This window comes from Numida meleagris, chromosome 2 (assembly GCF_002078875.1).
Source record: "Numida meleagris isolate 19003 breed g44 Domestic line chromosome 2, NumMel1.0, whole genome shotgun sequence".
NCBI lineage: Eukaryota > Metazoa > Chordata > Aves > Galliformes > Numididae > Numida > Numida meleagris.
In genome coordinates this window covers 74,791,050-74,810,497 of record NC_034410.1, presented here as the reverse complement: position 1 = coordinate 74,810,497, position 19,448 = coordinate 74,791,050, and the positions used below count along the sequence as shown (strand labels likewise).

At 34.2% G+C, this 19,448-nt stretch overlaps 1 protein-coding gene across 10 annotated transcripts in view; it reads right to left on the bottom strand.

Annotated features, from left to right (window-relative positions):
- DNAH5 (dynein axonemal heavy chain 5) overlaps positions 1-19,448 on the bottom strand; it is a 132,874-nt gene that overhangs the window by 79,284 nt on the left and 34,142 nt on the right. For 9 of the 10 annotated variants that reach the window (XR_002435124.1, XR_002435125.1, XR_002435126.1 and 6 more), the window contains 14 exons: positions 17,707-17,922; positions 16,067-16,174; positions 15,321-15,406; positions 14,256-14,577; positions 11,547-11,753; positions 10,263-10,434; positions 9,093-9,238; positions 6,818-6,980; positions 6,080-6,322; positions 5,085-5,275; positions 4,900-4,999; positions 3,393-3,529; positions 2,573-2,774; positions 856-1,091 (listed from right to left, as the gene is read on the bottom strand). Coding sequence is in view for 7 of the 10 variants with exons in the window: in XM_021386852.1 (XP_021242527.1) it covers positions 856-1,091; positions 2,573-2,774; positions 3,393-3,529; positions 4,900-4,999; positions 5,085-5,275; positions 6,080-6,322; positions 6,818-6,980; positions 9,093-9,238; positions 10,263-10,434; positions 11,547-11,753; positions 14,256-14,577; positions 15,321-15,406; positions 16,067-16,174; positions 17,707-17,922 (2,529 nt within the window). In the remaining 3 variants the exon portion in view is untranslated. Of the gene's footprint in view, positions 1-855; positions 1,092-2,572; positions 2,775-3,392; positions 3,530-4,899; positions 5,000-5,084; positions 5,276-6,079; positions 6,323-6,817; positions 6,981-9,092; positions 9,239-10,262; positions 10,435-11,546; positions 11,754-13,615; positions 13,931-14,255; positions 14,578-15,320; positions 15,407-16,066; positions 16,175-17,706; positions 17,923-19,448 lie in introns of those variants that run through there. The other variant, XM_021386859.1, reaches the window with a different exon arrangement.

Below are 19,448 nucleotides of genomic sequence, written 5' to 3'. Positions count from 1 at the left end.
ATTGGATCCTTAAAAATCACGTAGTTCCAACCCCCTATCATAGACACAGACATCTTTCACTAGATCAGGTTGATCAAAGCCCTGTCCAAACCAACTGTGAAGACTTCAAATGATGGAGCATCCACAAATTCTCTGCACAATCTGTTCCAGTGTCTCACCATCATCATCACTGAAAATTTCTTACTTATAGATACAAATTTTGTGTTAAGCTACTTTAATTTAAAAAAAAAAAAATAAGAACAACCCTGACAATATAAGTATGGGTAATCAGGAATCATCAATGTCTTGGCAAAAAAATGTCTTGGCAAAAAAATTCTGAACATCTAGTCAATCACGCATTTTGTCAAACTATAGTATTCTTAAATCTATACTCTGAAGTCAGGAATACAGAGAAACAGCTACTGGTTTTAATTCTGCTATTTGACCAGAAGCTCCTACACTTACAGATGTTCAACAAATATATTCTAGTAAGCAAACTTCCTTAAAGGTGTCAATTTTGTATGTTTATTTTACCCCACAATACAGCTTTCTGGTAAAGTAATCACTCTTACTCATTCTCATATAATTTGTTTGGCAATACTTTTCATATACAGACTTCTTCGATGAAGTACCAAAAGCTTTCTTGCATTAATTATCTATATTCTCATTTCGTTCATATCTGAATCAGTTTCTACACTATTCACTAAACCCCCTCTTGTAAAAGGTAACAAAAGGTTTAAAGGAACACCACAGGTATGCAACCCAACATGTAACCCACCTGAAATCATGTCTTCAGCATGCACTGCTAAGTACCAACCCAGAAAATAATTGCTGTGCAGAAACATTACCCATAAATGTAACATTCTTGTTAACTACCTCAATGGGCCCAACTTGAGAGTCTATGGAAATCTGTAGTTCTCTGATCTCTTTTAATGCAGACATGACTGTTCTTATGTCATCCAGATCCTCAATGCGATGATTTAACTTCTTGTCAGTTTCCTCTATAAAAGCGAAAATTGTTTCCATCTCTGTTCTGTACTTCTTATTACAATGATAACCCAAGACAGTCAACCAGTCTTTGATTTCTGCTCTCAGTGCTAGCTTCAGATCCGCTGAAAAAAGTGAACATTTATAGTTATTTCAATATTTCAGATATTTTTATGTTGTACTTTAAATCTTATTTCAGTATGTATCCTTTTCACTCCTGGTTCTGTTTTTTTTTCCAGTCTAACTATCCATACACACAGAAGATGAAATCATTTTGACACCTTTGAGTGATTTATAGGATTACTTGGAATTCAGGATTATTTTCCTCATAACCTTCTCAAAATACATCATCTTTCGAGTAGGAAGTTGGACTCCACAATTCTCTTATTTTGCTTATATAGCATTATACACATTTCTGTCCTAAAAACTACTAATCAATTTGTTAGTATTCTTATCTATGTCTAAAACTTTTCAAAAATAAACTTTAAAAAAATCAGGGGTGAATGTGGGGAAGAATTTAGAAGTCTGACTGTGGAAGCTGAAGTTGATATTTAATGAAACCATTAAATCCACCTTTTATTTTTTTTAAGATTCTCATCCATAGCATCAGTGGAACCAAGCGACAAAAACATAGAGAAACTTGAAATCTTGTTGAGTTCCTACCCAATTTTGCAGCAATCTTATCCATTTCCCTAAAGCTCTGTCATTCAGTTCAGATTTCTTCCTCATTGTTCTCAAAAGAGAAGTCAAAAATCCACACCAACACAAGAACTACATAAAATTATAACTGGATATAATTTCAACTCTGTTACAGCTGCATGTTAATTCACTGTGCATACTTCACTTGTGTTTCCTCCTTTTTACACAGTATCTCTTTCTATGCTTAGCTCTTATACCTGACGATATTTTCTATTTATTAAATAACAGACTTACCCTATGTCCATCAAGTTTTAATAGCCAAGCTTTACTATATAATAAAAAACATTTGTTTGATACTTCTTCCTAATGAAGAAGCCATTTTGCTTTCTCAGATTTGTCATTCACTGTAAAATCAGCTGCATGTATTTCTTACAGTCCATCATAGTTCCTGACTGTTCTGTTATAGCAGTATAAAACGCTTATGTGACATGCAAACTGAGCTACAGAAAAGTGAAGATGCTAGGCTTCCACAGCAAAAAGGGAATCAGCAACATGTATGCTTCACTTAATTAATTGTGTTAAATAGATGGCTTTTAATTTGAAATCAATAGCTCTGTTCTCTCATCACATGCAGCCAGGCAAGGAGACAGGCAACATAAGCACAGTGTACTCCTCTCAAAATGTATATACTTATGGCAGCCAATGACATAAGAATGAATAAACTCTATTATCCACCCCATAAGTGAGCAGAAATGTCTAGGCAGGGGAAGAAATATCAGATGATCCTCGCAATACCCTGGTTAGTGTATTTTTGCATGTATTTACATCCAAAACAATAACAGCCACTCTGCATTTCTGCTTTATATCTTTAACCTAGTTCACTCATCCACAGCTAAACATCTTTTCTCCTCCCTATAGGAATCAGAAAATATAATCCTCTAGAAAGAACTGGAAAGTCAAACTTTACCAGTGTACAGTGCAATAGCTCCCACACAGATGTATTCAGGCTCAGAATTGACTTTCATCTCCAAGTCTTTGAAAAGTAGAATTTGAGATTCCAATTCAGAGAGTAATGGGTTTCCCATCATGAATTTTTCGATGGTTTCCTCCTTGTCCCTCTGCCATATATGGTGGTAACAAGCAAAACTCTCCAAAGCTGTAAGAACCTCCTGAAACACATTAGGAGTTCACAGAAAGATCATCATCAAACCACACACTACATATAATTTCTTAGTGTATTAAGTATTCATAAGTGGAGCAGGTTTGCCTCATCTTAGTAAAACAGAAGGCTGCTGGTAAACTTACGCTAAAGCAGGCTCATTAGCAATCATAATCCTTGCCAAGTGCTGTATGCTAGTCACATTCAATTTGTCTAATCAGTTAAAGTATTTTACAATAAAGTGATTATTCAGTCACTAACAACTTCTATGTGAATAAAACTGTATTTAACACACTTGTACAATTACTACCATTTCTATACTAAATATGCATACTCAACTACAGGCAAGATTTATTTCATGGTATTTTAGATATGTTTTCAGTCATACTTAAACTTCACATAATATGCAAAATCTCATACATCTCTGAACACTGAGAACACTCTACCAAATGTTACTTTCAAAGCAGAATTCCAAATTTGCAGCCACACATTTTCCATCCACCATCCTATACTTTCTCATTCATATGCTTAACCAGTGCTTTCAATGCCTATCCTTATTCCCCTAAAATATTAAAATTAGTACATGAATATCTCTTGGATAATAAACTTAACATCCCTATTGTCTTACCTTTTTTGTAGAATTAATAACAGTGGTGAGTAAAGATACTAATTTAATAATTTCTTTGTTCTTTGAAACATTCTTGAAGTAATTCTTGCTCTGCATTGATTCAGACAAACTGAGAGATGCTGTATCTGATGCCCTATCTTCAAAGGCAGAGTCAAATACAAAAGCAGGTTTAGTTCCAATTGCTACCAGCAAAACCTAAAGACCGCTTATATAGTAGGCATGCATTTTAGAATTATTTGTGCTTTCTAATCAAAAAGACAACTAGAAATCTAGGTGGCCAGTGTAGTTATCACATATTCACAAACTCCTCCACTGTTGGTAAATTTGCTTCATCCAGGTTCTCTGTCAAATTCGGAACAAGTTCCTCTCTTATTTTTCAAGTATAATCTTCCTCTTTCCCTCCAAAAACGCTCATTTTTCCCTAAACACTCTAGTTAAGTGATTTACTGGCATATCGGCATTGACTGAATCCATAAATATCTTTATTTTCTCAATTATGTGGGGTAGGCTAAGATTGATAATTTTAAATAGAAATTAACATTAAATCCTAGCAGATCATTTTGAGACAGTCAGGCCTGAAAATAAAATAATGATAAACAAACAGAACGTCCTTTAGCAAGGGAATACCCACAGGATTTAAGTTATATGAAATTCACATTGCATCTCAAGTAAGAGAAACTCTTGGTTATGAAAAACTAATTTAATTCCTCATGCAGTTCAAATATTACTTAACTACTTTTTAGACATACAAGAGGAAGTTACCTTAAACATTCAATATATTTTTGAATTACCTGAAGAACAAAGTAGAATAATTAATTTCGCTTGATTCTTAAAAAATCACAGAGGAAAAAAAAATAGGAACCAAAGACAGTATCTTAAATTTGCTTAAATGAATGTCCTCAATAACTTAATTTCAAGTCTGATCACAAAACATATTAATTCTTTTTTGCAATTTTAGTCTACTCAATCCTTCACACAAACCTATCCACCAATAGTGAGATTTATATAGATATCTCTACTCAATAACAGTTTTTGCTTAAGACCAACTTATCTTTCTTAAAAGAATGTCAGCATAATTTTTAAAACCATTTGAAGAAGCCAAGTTACAAACCACACTGGCAAATCACAAAAGATTTTGTGTCATGGTAGTGACTACAATTGTTTTCCAAATTCATTCAAAATTTCTGCTGTGCTGCCTAAGCCGGAAAACTAACAGCTTCTCACCCTTTCCAAGTAGAAGCCAAAGCAGTACAATTCTCTGAATTTTACAACAAAATCTCCTTACTCAAATTCCCACAATGAAGTATCTCCATGCAAACTTGATTGCTATACATAGGAAAAGCTCTGGCATTGTTGCATCCTACTTCTTCACCAAGGTGGATTAAAATCCATGAAGTCTTTATTCTCTTGCCTTTTATGTATTTTCTGTCTAAAATCCTTTTACATATACTGTATAAATCACATTTACCTAAAACTCAAATTGAGTAATGTCAGAGTTTATCATTACCATGCATGTTTTTCATTCCAGTCTCTTTCATTCCATCTTCAGAATCACTGTCTCCACTCTCACATTGCAACATAGCCAATTTTCTCTCTAATAGTTCTTTCTGTGGAAGAAATAAAAGTTCATTTTCTATTCACAGTAGTTTTTAAACTTTAGTTTTGTATTAACCACAGTTATTAAAGACAAACCTTGGATATTCTCTCCTTACTCCACTGCCCAACTCCTTTCATTACTTTCACAATACTGTCTACAGCTTTATTAAATGTTTGCTGTACCTCATCCAAAGAAGGTTTCATGACAATATTAGGGATAGATAGGTTAATGCTGGTCTTAATGATAGGATGAGCACTTGTTTTCTTCTTATAGGTATCGTGATTTTCTAAATGAAAGACAATAACAGCAACAAAAAAAGTTGTTCACATTTATTTCAAGACTTCCATCTAGGGTTTATAATTATATAAACCAATTTCTACAGCACAGTATTGAGTACTGAGTATAATTTCTTAAGGAAAAAAGATTCCTGAGTAGTTTACAAGATGTATTGGTTAAGTCCATAGTAACAGAAGCAAAAACTAAGTGCCATCTTACTTAGTCCATGAAGCTCCTTGTCAACTTGTTCAACACAGCTAGGCTCAGTTCAACAGAAAATCCTGTTACCTGTCTTGTACTCACAGTCAGCATGTTAAATTGGGCACAAAAACTCCACTCTTCATATTTTGATTTATATGCCATAGAGACTGAAATCAAATGCCTTTATTTTTGTCTCTTATAAGTAAGTAACAAGAAAATACTCCAAAAGAGTGCTTCGTCACAATCTATAGAAAGATCTAAAGGCAGTTAGTAAGAGAAAGAGAACACACCTCCTTCTCCTGTTTTTTTTCATATAATTTTATGTAAAAGTTAAGTCCAGCTACAAATATACTAACTAGTTCCAGAACAGTAGGGTCTGTCCTAAAAGAAACATTATCAAAATGATAATTTTCTATTTCTGCAGGAGAAAAAAATATCCCCTGGAAAAATACTATGTTATCAACTGTGATTTAACAAGACAGCTCACTCAGGCTCCTGTGTTTTCCCTTCCCTTACATATCTGGCTCTTTTTATGATATAGTTCTGCAATATTACATCTACATATTTCTTTCCATAGGCTAAAAAGGCAGGCAAAGTACTGCAATATGGCCACCTGAGAGGCTGATCACGGAAGACACATGGATGCGCTTGCGTATGTTGTCCAGAGTATTTCGAGTGAGTTTCAAAAGGGCATCAATATTACAGTCATTGAAGTAAGAAAGTAGTTCACTGGCTTCTTCCTCTAATACTTCTAAATCTGTTCTCTTCTTTTTTGCTGAAGGAGAGAGTCCAGCCCACATCTCAATGAAATTATTGGAGGAAGTCAGGCTTTTTGATCTTATTTCCTCCTCTGATGCTAAAACATCATAAATATAGTTAGTTAAATTGATGTAGGAGATTTGAAAACACAATAAAGCAACACTTCCATATGTGTGTGAAACATAACTAAGTCTTACAGAAGTGCAAATAATACGCATTTGTCATCTGTACCTCAATGCACTGGTCCTTTTATTCCTAACCACCTTCTCTACTCAGTTCAAACTGGAGAAAAAATCTTACATGCTTTCTCTAGGAAGTCCAGCACTTAATCAAGGCCTGTAAGAAGCTGTTTCCAATTTATCAATATTTGAACATGCAAGTTAGACTGATAACATTGACCTGTTTTGCAGATGACAGATGATTGTTAGATGATCCGTTGTTAGATGATCCATCAAGCAGAAGTCTGGAGACATCAGATATTGACTGATACTTCAGCCAGTAGAGCTATGGCATCTCCTTCCCCCCCACACACACATTCCCAACAATATCAACCATGCAAAAGAATAAACACAGAGGGACAGTACAATCTTACCTGCATTTTTTCCTCTTATTTCATCAGTGGGAACAACTGACTTCTCATCTTCTTTTTTGATCTGTACCTCTGTATCAAGTAACATGTTAATCAGCTCATTAGCAGCTTCTTCCACCAGTGAGCTTTTAAAATGTAAAGTCTGGGAACCTTTCATACAGAGCTCCTATTAATCAAATCAAAACAAACATATGTTCTTATGGTTCCTTGTTCTTATGTCTATTTCATGATCATGGCATCCTTTATTAGCACAAATTTCAAGGTTTCACGTTTGTGAAAAACACAATCAATGCACAGCGTTATTTTTACATCTGTTTGTTCTGACTTTCAGTTTCTATTTCTATTTAGTTTTGGATTTTCTGTTGCGCCAAATAAGACATCATAAATGTATTTCAAAATTGCTGTGACTTGTTTCCTAAATCATACAACTAATCCAGAGTTAATATTACGAATTACTGTTTACAATGCATAACTGGGTTAAAGGCCTCTCAAAAGGAAGTATTTCTTAATTTTCTTATTTTTCTAAGGTAGACATGGGAGACATTAACCTTTCATTTGATCATTTCTATTTTACATTACTTGGGTGTGCCATAGGGAGTATTAGCCAATTGTATTTTCCTTCTGCAGTCAGATAAGAGATAAAATCCATCCAAAGTTGTATTTATGATTGGAATAAACACAAAGAGTATTAACTATGTGAAGGAAAAAAAAATGAGATTTAACAAAATTCAGAAATATTTTTCTAGTATTCTGCCAGTTTTCTTTCTTTAATACTTAAGGTAAAATTGATCGAGTAATTTTTAGCCATGTATGATGCCTTAACTATAATTGTCTTTTTTTTTTTTCTGTTTTACCACTTATTTGTTTAAGCTTAGTCAAACCTAGCTACCTCTGTTTAATTAAAATTAGTAACTGGAAAATTCAAATATTAGCAAGACTCAATCATTTCCAAATTTTAAGACACAATCTTTGATCTTTCTAAGGATTCATTATAGTTGAGAAAGAATCCATTTCTTCTTTGTAGTATCAGAGTAATGATTTAAACAAAGTACTTTGGTGCTTTGTTTTTTCCCCTCCACGGTATAGTTATTATTCTTGCAGCAGTTTCCCCAGAAATTTAAAGACACCTGACACATGATAGACTTTATTTTCAGTCCTTCCTAGTAAGAAACTGAAATATCCTTACAAATTTTGTTATTATTTTCATTGCAGTTACTACACCACTTTCTCTGCTAACTCAACATATTCAACTGCTGTGGTGCTGTAGTTGCTACAGAGAAATTCAAGTTTTCTTTTGTGTTAACTCTCACAAATTTTTACTTCAGTGATTGCATATTTTAGTCCTAGCCCTATCAGGAACACAGCAGCAGAATCAACAAAAAAGGTGTATGAAGTACCAGTCATTCCATAGAAATATTCTAAGTTTCACCCTGTAATTAACAACTAGCAGAGCTGTACTAAGGGACAAAATAGGAAAGGCCAAAAATGCAAACTGAGAGGAAAAAAAAAAATTGTAGTGTTTATTACTACAGGAGATCAGGCATAGGGATTCATCTGCATGATCTTCTATATGCTTTCCAAAAGCAAAGTTTATTTCAAGAGAAAACACAAGTTAGGTAATATATTCTAAACTTCCAGAACAACTCACTACTGTCAGATAAAAATAATTCTGACATTCAATTTTATTACTAGTTTAATCAGCTTTAACGACTAGCTACTTACATGCTTATGGTTAATCCTCCTGAGCATATAATTATTTTGATGGGGTAAATGAAGTGACTTTTCCCAGAATACCTTCACTCTAGTACTTCTGAGCATATTTTGCCTACGCAAACTCAAGACAGCTTGAGATTTTGAAAGATATTCAGTACACAATCATTTCCATCATATCTACTCTCCCAGGAAACCAAATGCACTTATTATGGAGCTATTCTCAAGCATCAGACGGGCAATTCTGTTATGTAAAGGCACTAACAAGCAACAATGACAAAAAAAAGTACTATCACAGAGGAAAAACACTTGAGTGGTATCAAAGCATAAAAGAAACATCATGCAGAAGTTGGCTTGACATTAATAAACTGAGAAAAGAATGTCTCAGCCCAGACATCGTCGCATTTTGTATTTTTGCTCCTATTTAGTGTTCCAGTGAAAAAAACAACTGGAAATTTCCTTTCTTCATTTTCCCAGTAATTCTGCAATGATTACACCTCATTTAAAAAAGGAAAATATTTTAATTTGAAATATTAAATACGTCTTTATGAAAATTTTATCTAATAACCTTAGTCTTTTGGAGAAATTCCTCACAGCTCAGGGGTTCATCTTCTGGCAACTTACAGAGTGGCACGTTACTCATTTCTTGAAGGACAGCATCAATACGAAATTCAATCAAGTCATTCACTCTATCAAGCAACAACTCCAGTTCAGCTTTTGAGGCAAAGAGAAGATTTAAAACAAGCTTAAAAGTTTGAAATAACAGTTTTTGCAGAGCCCTGTTTAAATTTGTACTCAAACAAGCCAATATATTCAATTTTATACAAATTTTACACCTTAACCAGTTCATTTCAAACATCTAGGCTTATATGGCAAGGTTCACCAGTGAACTCGTAATTGGCGTTTTGCACAATGTATGCTCATCCAGTATATTCTGTACATATCCTAAAAGACAATAGGCAAAATAGCATACAGATATACAAGATTAACTTGAAATATATGCATTTCAAACATAAATGGAAAAAATAAAGACATCAAAATTCAACTGAGGTGTTCCAGGAATACTTCTCCTATAGCGTGAATGAGTTACTAATTAGAGAACCCACTAGAAGCAGAAATTTTTGACAAATAAAATGTCCATCCTTCAAAAAACGTTAGAAACCAAATAATAGTTAACAGACACCAATAACTAGAATTTTCAGTTTTACAGCAATTCATTTTCAATGCTGAAATTGAAATAGCAGCAAGGTGCCTCTTCCAGACTCAAACGACTTGTGTTATTCAAAATTAAATTGAGTATAATGTCAGGTATTGAGCAGTGACAGTGCCAACTCAGTGAAGATACTATTCCTTGAGAATTTGTTCTGTCCATGTAGAAATAAAAAGCAAGACTAAGAAAAGTCTGAAACCTTGATACTGTTAAAAAAGAGGTATCCTTCTCAGATTTCAGAATATAAAGGAACTTCTGCATACTACTTCATGCTTGGTTAAACCCTACTGCCATCTCATCCATATAAGTAAAAATTCCAAAAAGATGTCAGAAAACCAAGTAGAAAAATAAGGATTTTTTTTTAAAGTAGAGGTTACATGAAGTAAAGGACACAGGTGAATATTCTAATTTCTTTCATGTGTAAGTCAGTTAAGCACAAATCATATAAAGGACAGCAGGCTTAATAATGAAATTTGCATTGTATAAAAACAAACAAGCAGAAGTTAATGAAAGAGGCAAGTGACTTACCTAGCTTGCTAAAAATTGTATTAATATATTTCTCAATATTCAATGATGTCCAGGTCAGTAACTTCAGACCTGGCTGGATAGCATCATCTATATTTGCTAACCAAGGGATCATCAATCGTTCAACAGGCTGCTGTATTTTTAGTTTAATTCTTTTATACTCTGCTAGCATCATCTGAAACAAACAGAGAGTTAAAGCATTTTAATACACGCTGTTCTAAACCTCTTCATATACACGTATTCATCATAACACATTAAGACAATTATTCCACGTTACTGAAATTAGTGAGAAATAATAATCCTTGGATTTTTTCATCATTTTTGGCAAAAGTTCAAGGTTTGCTGCTCTTCACAATAGTGCAACTACTAATTCACAGGGAAATTCACCTATAAAAAGGGATTTTTTTTTTGTAAATAGTTTGCAAATTTCCGTCCCTAAATGGATGTTCCAGGAAAAAAAATCCCAAGAAAAAATCATCCAAGTTAATTTTTCAGCAGTTTTATTAGAGTAGTCTTAACAGAGCTTCAATATGGTGTTCAGTTTTAAACGCATCTTTAACCCACTTATCTATTTTCACATTTTGCAAGAAAATACCCTTGTAATAGCTTTATGATGTAACATGACATCTTTATCTCATTTCAGAATCAAGTAGCCCTTTGAAGCTATATTTTTCCAGACATGCATTATCTTTGAATCTTTGTCTTCGCTCATCTAGAACTTTGTCTGTTCATAGGGAGACAAAATGACCCAAAGGAATTACAAAATTAGAGAAGTGGAAGCTTTAGCTGCTCTATTTACTCTCTTCTACAGACATCTATGTCTAACACTGATGCAGAAACCATGTTGTTATGTGATGTCTGCTGGATCTTTTGCACTTTTTAAAAGCATACCATCTGATTCTCCCTGCTAACTATCCTCTTAAAACAAAGTGTATCCAATGTTGGCTCCATTGTTGAATGAGAGATAAACTGATTATCATTTAGAAAGCTAGCAATGGAGTGAGGCATCTTGTAAGTTTCTTTCCCTCCCCATCTTCACCTCTTTCCCAAATTCTGCAATACTTTCCTAAACTCGCGCAACTTTGAAGCAACTCCACAGAAGATGAAAAGCCTGGAAATTCATTTTAAAAGTGTCTTCAGATAAGAAAGAAAAGAAAAAAAAAGCAACAAAAACAACTTGCCAATATTGTCTTAATACTGATCTTCATTTTTAACTCTCTCATGTATGCAGAGCCAAGCCATTTTAACATATGCCACACATATATAAAACAACTAAAACGAACTCACCTGCAAATTGTGGACAATATTCTTATACCAGTCTCTCTTCTGTTGAATAGCACTTGCAAATGGTGGGATATCAAGGCACATGTGAGCCATGCAATCTGTTTCTCTAATTAAAGTTAATATTTGAGGGTCAAAATTCACAAATAATTCTCCCGTTTCTGGAGATTTTACCAAGAGAGTTGCCTGGAGTCTTGTTTTAGTTAATTCAATCTGCAGGAAAAAAAGTCATCACTCCTGATGAGACAACCCAGTACAACAAAACACTTTGATCTGGAGGTAAATATCAGTTTGGTGCAAAAAGATAATAAAATTAGGCACTGCTGACAATCAAGATTGATATGGTGAATCAAAAATAAAACTTTATTGATGCAATCTGTATGCACCCAAAAACCTAACAATGAAATTAACTGTTCTTCATCAGACAGACATTTTTCTGTTGGGTTCCTGGATATCCTACGCCCCATTCCACAAGCAAACACTAAATGCAAAACCTTAGAGATTTTGACTTCAGTTCTCCGAAATCTCACTTTCTTAAAACTTAATGCACATTCTGAAAACTGCACACCTCCTTGATGAACTGAATTTAGACTTGGATAATTTCTTTAGACTTCTTTTGTAGCTGATTCTTGGTTTCTCCTTTAGCTTGTTTTCCACGACCTAACAGTTATATAACACTGCAATCTTAACAACTCTATAATTTCTAATTATATCAAACTTTTTGGGCAATTTGAGACCAAAAAAAAAAGATTAAAATTCATATTTATTACAATTTTTTTTTATTCTTAAACGAGAAGCCTAGTCACACTATTGACTTAGTTGCCTCATTTGAATGTAACAGTATCATTTGCTCTCCAGGTGACTAGAAGGGAGAAGATTCTTATGAAGATAACTCATGGAAAATTTGGCTGACATCAGTCATGTCTTCATGCCATTCCTGTTTTCCACTTGTCCTTTTGCTGACATAACTTCAGTTCATCATTCACTTCTCAAATGTCATGGATCCCTTTACTTTTCGATGGAGATTGTTTTTAAGTAATAGTTTCAGAACCCATTGATTTTTTCCATGTACTTCTTCCCTCTCTGTGTAATCCCCTGAAATCTTCTTTCTATGACCAAAATATGGTCGACAATACTGCTTGCTTCAACAGCTTCATGTACTACAATGAAATTTTACACAACAATTTTTAAGTTAACATCAAGTTCTGTAAACAAAGTTGTCATGCTCTATCCACTAACAGTCAGTCACTCTGTACAACTGCCTTAAATAGCAACTGACTTTTTCTCAAAATGTTCACCACCAGATCTTACTGGACTCTTCTTTGGGCTTCAGAAACTCACTGATCCTATTTTCAGTTTCCTCCTCTCCCATTCATGGGTGGTGTTTTTTTTTTTTTTTTTCAGGCAGTTCTCATTACTAAGACATTACACATTGTTAACAGAAATCAGGGGTATGTTAAATGCAAGAATCTTACACTGTCACAGTACTGTAGTAAATTTCACACCTTCTATTATTTTAATATGTCCGAGTGGAATTACATATAGTATGAAAACAATGGCTTTAAAACTTACACTGTTAAAAGAAGCAGATAAACAAAGTGGTTGGTATTCAGGAACGAACAGACAAAAGGCGGGAAAAAATGAAAAAAATAAAAAGCCACTAAACTTAATTATTTCCGTTGAATAGAAGGATAAAAATTAGTATGCCACAGCCCTATTTCTGTTGCATTTGTATTCTGCACAGGACACTCGCCCATCTCCCATTTTCCTTTTGTTCAGGAGTGGAGCATGAGCTCCACCTTGTGTTCTCTGATACTTATGTCTACATCAGTCTGCTCTGATGCCTCAAGAAGAGACTACTGAATAGGCAGGTACCACCTCAGGAGAAAGCCCCATGCACTGGTGTTAGAGTGGACAAGGGACAGCAGAAGCATCTGGTCTCAGATCTTGTCTAAGATTAGTTACTGATATTTATCATCTTCAGAATTTTTCATATTTTACAAAAGATGGAGTTGAGCTCCAAGAACAAGAAGTAGCTGCACTGATAACTGAGCCAGAACCTTTAAAAGAGTTACCTGGAGATTGACTCCTTTCTTTTGAGATTTGAAAGTCTGAGGCCAATTCTTCTACAGTGTGACCTTTGCCAAGGCAACAGAGAAACTAGAGGTGGAAAATGTGCCTATAGCACAGTAGAAACTTGCAGAAAGCTAGGAAGTAATGCCTGAAGAAGCCTCCTGATAATATGAAGGCAGTCAGAGGTTCTATGTACAAAAACCAAAAAATCAAAATCAGTCATATGAGATTTAGAAGTTAAAGTAAATCATGTTTTCTGAAGAATATTATACTACAGCATTCTGCTTTACCAGATGGTTGATAGGAAGCAAACTGATATGAAATATATTTGTGTACTTACTATCTTATGAATTCTATGAGATGCTCTATTAGTTGAGACCGGATGCTTTTTATATGCATGCCCATGCTGAGGGCACATGTGGATTATCACTTTAAAACATAAGAATCATATTATCCAGATCAGCTCAGCATACCAGACTATTAGCCATAGATTCCTTCACACTGCTGCAACCCAGTGTTTCAGCAGTGCCTAGCACAATTAGAATCCTGTCTGGTCTGCAAAGTTAGATTGTACTGATCTACCACCAACAAAAACCTATCATTTTTTAAAAGAAGTATTCTAATCAAGATCAGCTGTTTTACCTGCTGAAGCCATCCCCTGTGATAGATCACCTCAAACTCCACAAGAACTCTTGCTACTTTGTTGTAGTTGCGGATTATGCGCTTGCCATCCAGTGTTTGCAGAACATCTGGGTGCTGCTGGAAAGAATCCATGGGCTGCTGGATCCTACGGAACAGGTGGCGTGCCCACAAGATCTTACCAGCTATTGGAGGCAGATTACGAGCCAAAGGAGGGTCCTGCTTCTGCTTAGTGTAGAGTTTACAGACTGCTTCTATGTCATATCCATAGTTTTGAAGGACTTTCTGATACCTTTCATCAATGCCAAGACTGGGGATTTGTAATCTGATTAGAAAAATAATAATTAGAAAAATTCATTGAAAAATTCTGAAATTCTTCTAATGTGTTGTTGGAACTTTTTCCCAGACACCCTTGCATTCCTTCAAAAATAACTACTTTAGCAGCAGATTTTCCACTAAAACAGCTTGAACAAATACTGTCACAACCTGATTCCAAGCAACCAAGATTTAGGCCAGATGATAGAAGTTCCCAAGAAAGCCTACACATTTTCTGTTTGCCACTGTTTTCAAACACTGAACTAAAATTATGTGCAAACTGTAACCAATCTGCCAATAGCTGTCTATTCTACTAAGCAGAATATTGTAAAAAAAAAATTGTTGCAAGAAAAACTGAGGCTGCTCTGAAACAATCTGAATTTATAAGGACAAATTTTGCCATTTCCTAATATAAGCATTTTAACAACAAATTAATTTCATTGTTCAAAAAGAAAACTAAGGCAACTATGCTAACAGACAGAAAAAAGTTTTCCCATACATACGCTAGTTTTGAAAGATGAAGTCCATTCCTATTTTACATTTTCTGATACATGAAAATGTGGGTTTTTTTATTTATCCACATAGCTGGGAAGATATCCCTTACCAGAGCTGAGCAGTTGAAAGAGAGGAGATTAAATTGATTTTTCTTTGTATCTAAGGAGATAATTGTTCTATTTCCTGCTTTCTCACCATTCTCAAAGCATCATTTCCATTTTCTGGCAAAATTCCAACAAGCTAAATGGGACATAGTACCTTTCAAATTTCTTCAACATACACAGTGCTCTTTCAGTGTTCAGAATATTTTCAAAGGTCTTGTCCATAAAAGTCTTTAACTGATCCTGAAGGAGAGCAAATAATTCTACAGCAGACATAAGGTACATACCTCAAATATACCAGGTGTAATTTTACAGGATTTATAATGTATTATATTAGAACAAAGTTTATGTGAGAGTTACTTCAGTAAGTATCAATTTTCCCTCTTTCCCATCCATTTCAAACAAAACACAGACAACTTTCAAGGCATTTCCTTCCGCTGTTCCCTCTGTAGCTATGCAACCAGAAAAAGCTTTTGAACCACCAAAGGTTCCACCATTCTGGGACCCTAAAAGAATGCTGGCTTAACTCTTTGGCAGCCAAAGCCAGTGAAATGTTTAATTTAAATTTGTGCTTATACCCCTACACATTCCTTCCATCACTTTGTGATATCAGAACAAAGGGAAAGTTAATTATCTAAGCCATTTGTGCTGTATATTCCTATTAGGCCAACAAAATCAAGCATTTTTATGTGAGTCTTCCCACTATTACATTAAAATAGAATAACAAGAAATCCTTGCCTATTCTATGGTTTGAATGCCAGATAATAAATGGCATTAGAGTCTTTTCTCAATTTCAGAATAGAAATCTTGAGATTTCCATAATTTTTTGGTGGTAACTCAGAGGTACTTTTGTTTTGAGGAATTATCAGTAAAATCAATTCTTATTTGATTGATAAAACTTACATGTAGATCATTTATCTCTTTGCAAAACTCTTCATAGTCTTGGTCAAAATCAGCCTTCCGTTGATCCAAAAAATTGTAATCCTTTTTCTTCATGATGTCAACAATACTCTAAATAGTTTTACAGAAAAACAAAATTATCACCATAAAACTGTGCTAGCAAAAACTTAACATGTCAAAATATTTAGCACAATGAGTTGGGCACACTCCCATTTTAACTTAATCATTAGTTACCATTTGCCGAGCAATATAAGCAAAACACATAAGTGGCATATTTGCAGGAAACAATTTAGTGCAACGGCCATAATAATTTCAGTTTTTTAATTTACTTTTGCTTTAAGCCAATTAGAATTGGTAGAATATTCAGACTTGCATTTTGTAAAAGGGATTTGTTACCCACTGCTACCCATTAAACATTTTCTCATGCAGAGGTTCATTAGCTTTATTTAAAAATTAACATAGCTCATATTCATAAAAGTATTTTCCATGACTTTTAACAGATTTAATAGAAAAACAGACTATTCAAAAGTCATAGTAAGATGCAGAATGCCACCGGCCCAGGTCTTATTATTCCTTCCTTTATACAGCTGCTGTCCACTCTAATGAAAGTACATCTTAATCAGCATCTTCCATGAGCTGTACACACATTTAAAGATTTTGGATGATGAATCGCTGTTCAGGTTGCTAGTAGTTTACCACAGTACAACTATAAAGTTCAACACATGTTCAGCACAGCAGACTTCTACCATTTTACCATAAGCCAATTGAGCTTCAATTTTTATTACTTTGCTGTAAAGAAATCCCAGGAAGGAAGTAAAAAAAAAAAAAATAGTAATAAGACAAGGGTTTTTTTTAACTATTATAAAAGAAAAAGCCTAAACTTGGAGAACTTTCCAAAGCAAACAAGCCACATCATTTCTTTCCCTCCCTCACCCTAAACATCTGTGACTTAACACTTTTTTTCTTCCATGAAACACAAAGCTATTGGTAGTACTCTAGATGAGTACAGATTTTACATAAATTTAATAATCTGCTTTGCGGGAATAAAGCTATTTCTTTAATGAAACAGAGTAAATCTGAGAATCCAAGTTGTTGTTTTTTCTCTTTGCTAAGAATGACTTATTTCAAGAAATCAAAATTTTTTTTGCAGTTATGCATCATTGAAACTGGAGTTTGTTTTCTCTTCAAGCTGCAAGGAAAATCTGACTGCAGCAACAGCCACCAGGATAATGGAACTAGCCTCTGTGGCAGGCATTGACCAGGTGCCCCATGAGCAATGGGCCAGAGATGGAGTGATCACAGTATACTTTCATAGCTGGCAAAACACTGTTAAAGAGAAAAATGTTGCATGTCTCACTTTTTCACCTGACCATAACATAAAACTATGGCACCAATTACTGTTTATAAAAATTCCTCCTATTTTGTTGCTTTTCAATCAACTTTGATTTTAACACAGCTCCTTCACATGGCCATCTGCCCCTTTTCACATCCCAGTGATCACACATTACAATATTAACTATTTCCCAGTAATTTTAGCACAGCTTGCAGAATTATTTTTTCTCTTGATAAATGCTTATTTTCATAATTACTTATTGTTTCAATTTCAAGACAGACTGACAAGATATCCAAAAGTTACCGTGTACCTCATATTTTGTGATCATTTCTTCCAAACCTTCTATCCTAGACTCCTGTAGAACTGAGTAGGTTTTCATAGTATTGAAAACATTTATTATCTTTACTAGTCGTCGATTGAAGGTTTCAAATTTTCCAAAGATATACATCTCACTAAAATCAAACTGTCTTTCAGATGGATTTTGCTCCAGTTTCTTTTTCATGTTGTGAAAGCAATTTTGATACTCCTAAAAATGAAGGAGTTCAAAGAAAAAAATCAAGCATGTAACAAACAACATTGCTATCAGGTAGAATAAAATTTGTGCAGACAGATATGATCCCCTCTAATTCAATAATAAGTAGAATTTTGATCAATAAACAATCATGCAACAGTACCATTTTGGGGTCACACATTTCATCAAATGAATAAACTGCACATAGATGTATTTGCACATTCCATCCTTAGTCAGCATGATATTTTCTTCCCTTCCTTTTAAAACAGGGCATGAAAAATGGGTCTACTGACCAACTAAAATGTCAACCCAGATTTCAGTTTTCAGAGACTGAAAATAACGATTGTGTCTTGAGTAGTTTTATTAAGTTATTGTGTTTCTAACATCGCTTTTCAGAATAAATCCCTTCTGAAGCTAAAATGCTGCTCCACTGCTACTTACATTTTCCATTCTGCTTTGTTAGCTGAGCACAAACTTAACTCCTAACTTGTTAAAATTAAATTATTCTCAAAGTCAAATTAAATAGGCAACAAACTTGCTGGAAACGGCTCTTTCAAGATTAGTTCTTAAAATATAAGCTTCATTATTTTCTATCACGTGTATGTGTCAATAATCATAACTGGTAGGTATTAATAAAATGGACTCCGATTTTCCTATATTGATTTTATGAAAGCTTTTGCACCTGGTAATTATAAAAACCTAATCCTTCAACATATTTTAATGCTGCAGATGAAAAATTTGTTATATCTTTATAGAAATATACAAGTTCACAGTTTGTCTGATGGTAAGAAGTCATAAATTTACATTAATTTGTGCAGTAACTATGAAAGATCTGTTACTTCAGAAGGTGTCAGGATAAAATTCTGTACTTGTAAATGCATGTTATTATTAAGAAATGAAAAAGTAATAACAGAGAAAACCTATTGTGAGCCTTCTGACACCTACAGGGAGGTTATCAAAAAAACAAAGCTAGTCTCTTTACAGTAGAGCACAGATAGTGGCCAAGAGACGGTGCACAAACTGAAACAGAAAAGGTGTTCTGACTGGTTGTTAAGGAGAAAACCCTTCACCCTAAGGAGAGTCAAGCAGAGGACGATGTTGCCCCGATTAGACATTAGAAAGGCTGTGCAGTCTCCAGCCTTGCAGAATTTCAAAGGTAGGACGGGAGAAAGCCCTGGACAACCATATTTGAACTCATACTTGCTTCTGCCTTGGCTTGGAGTAAGAGATCAGATTAGAAAACTGTTGAGAACCCTTCCAACCTGAATTATCTAAATTCTAAAGGAAAAAAAAAAAAAAAAAAAAAAAAAGAGTCCTCAAATGATCATGAAATTGATTTTTTTTAAAAATGTAGCCTATATTCCCAAGAAGTCTAGGCAACGTAAACAGCCAAATTTGTTACAAGTTTGTTACATTGTCCTTTCTAAAGATACAGCTTATCCAGTTGTCTTCAGAATATATTTAGCTCAATGAGGCTCTCTATTTCACTTCTATCACACATACATGAGAATAAGCTTTCTAGAGAAACTCAGACAAAATTA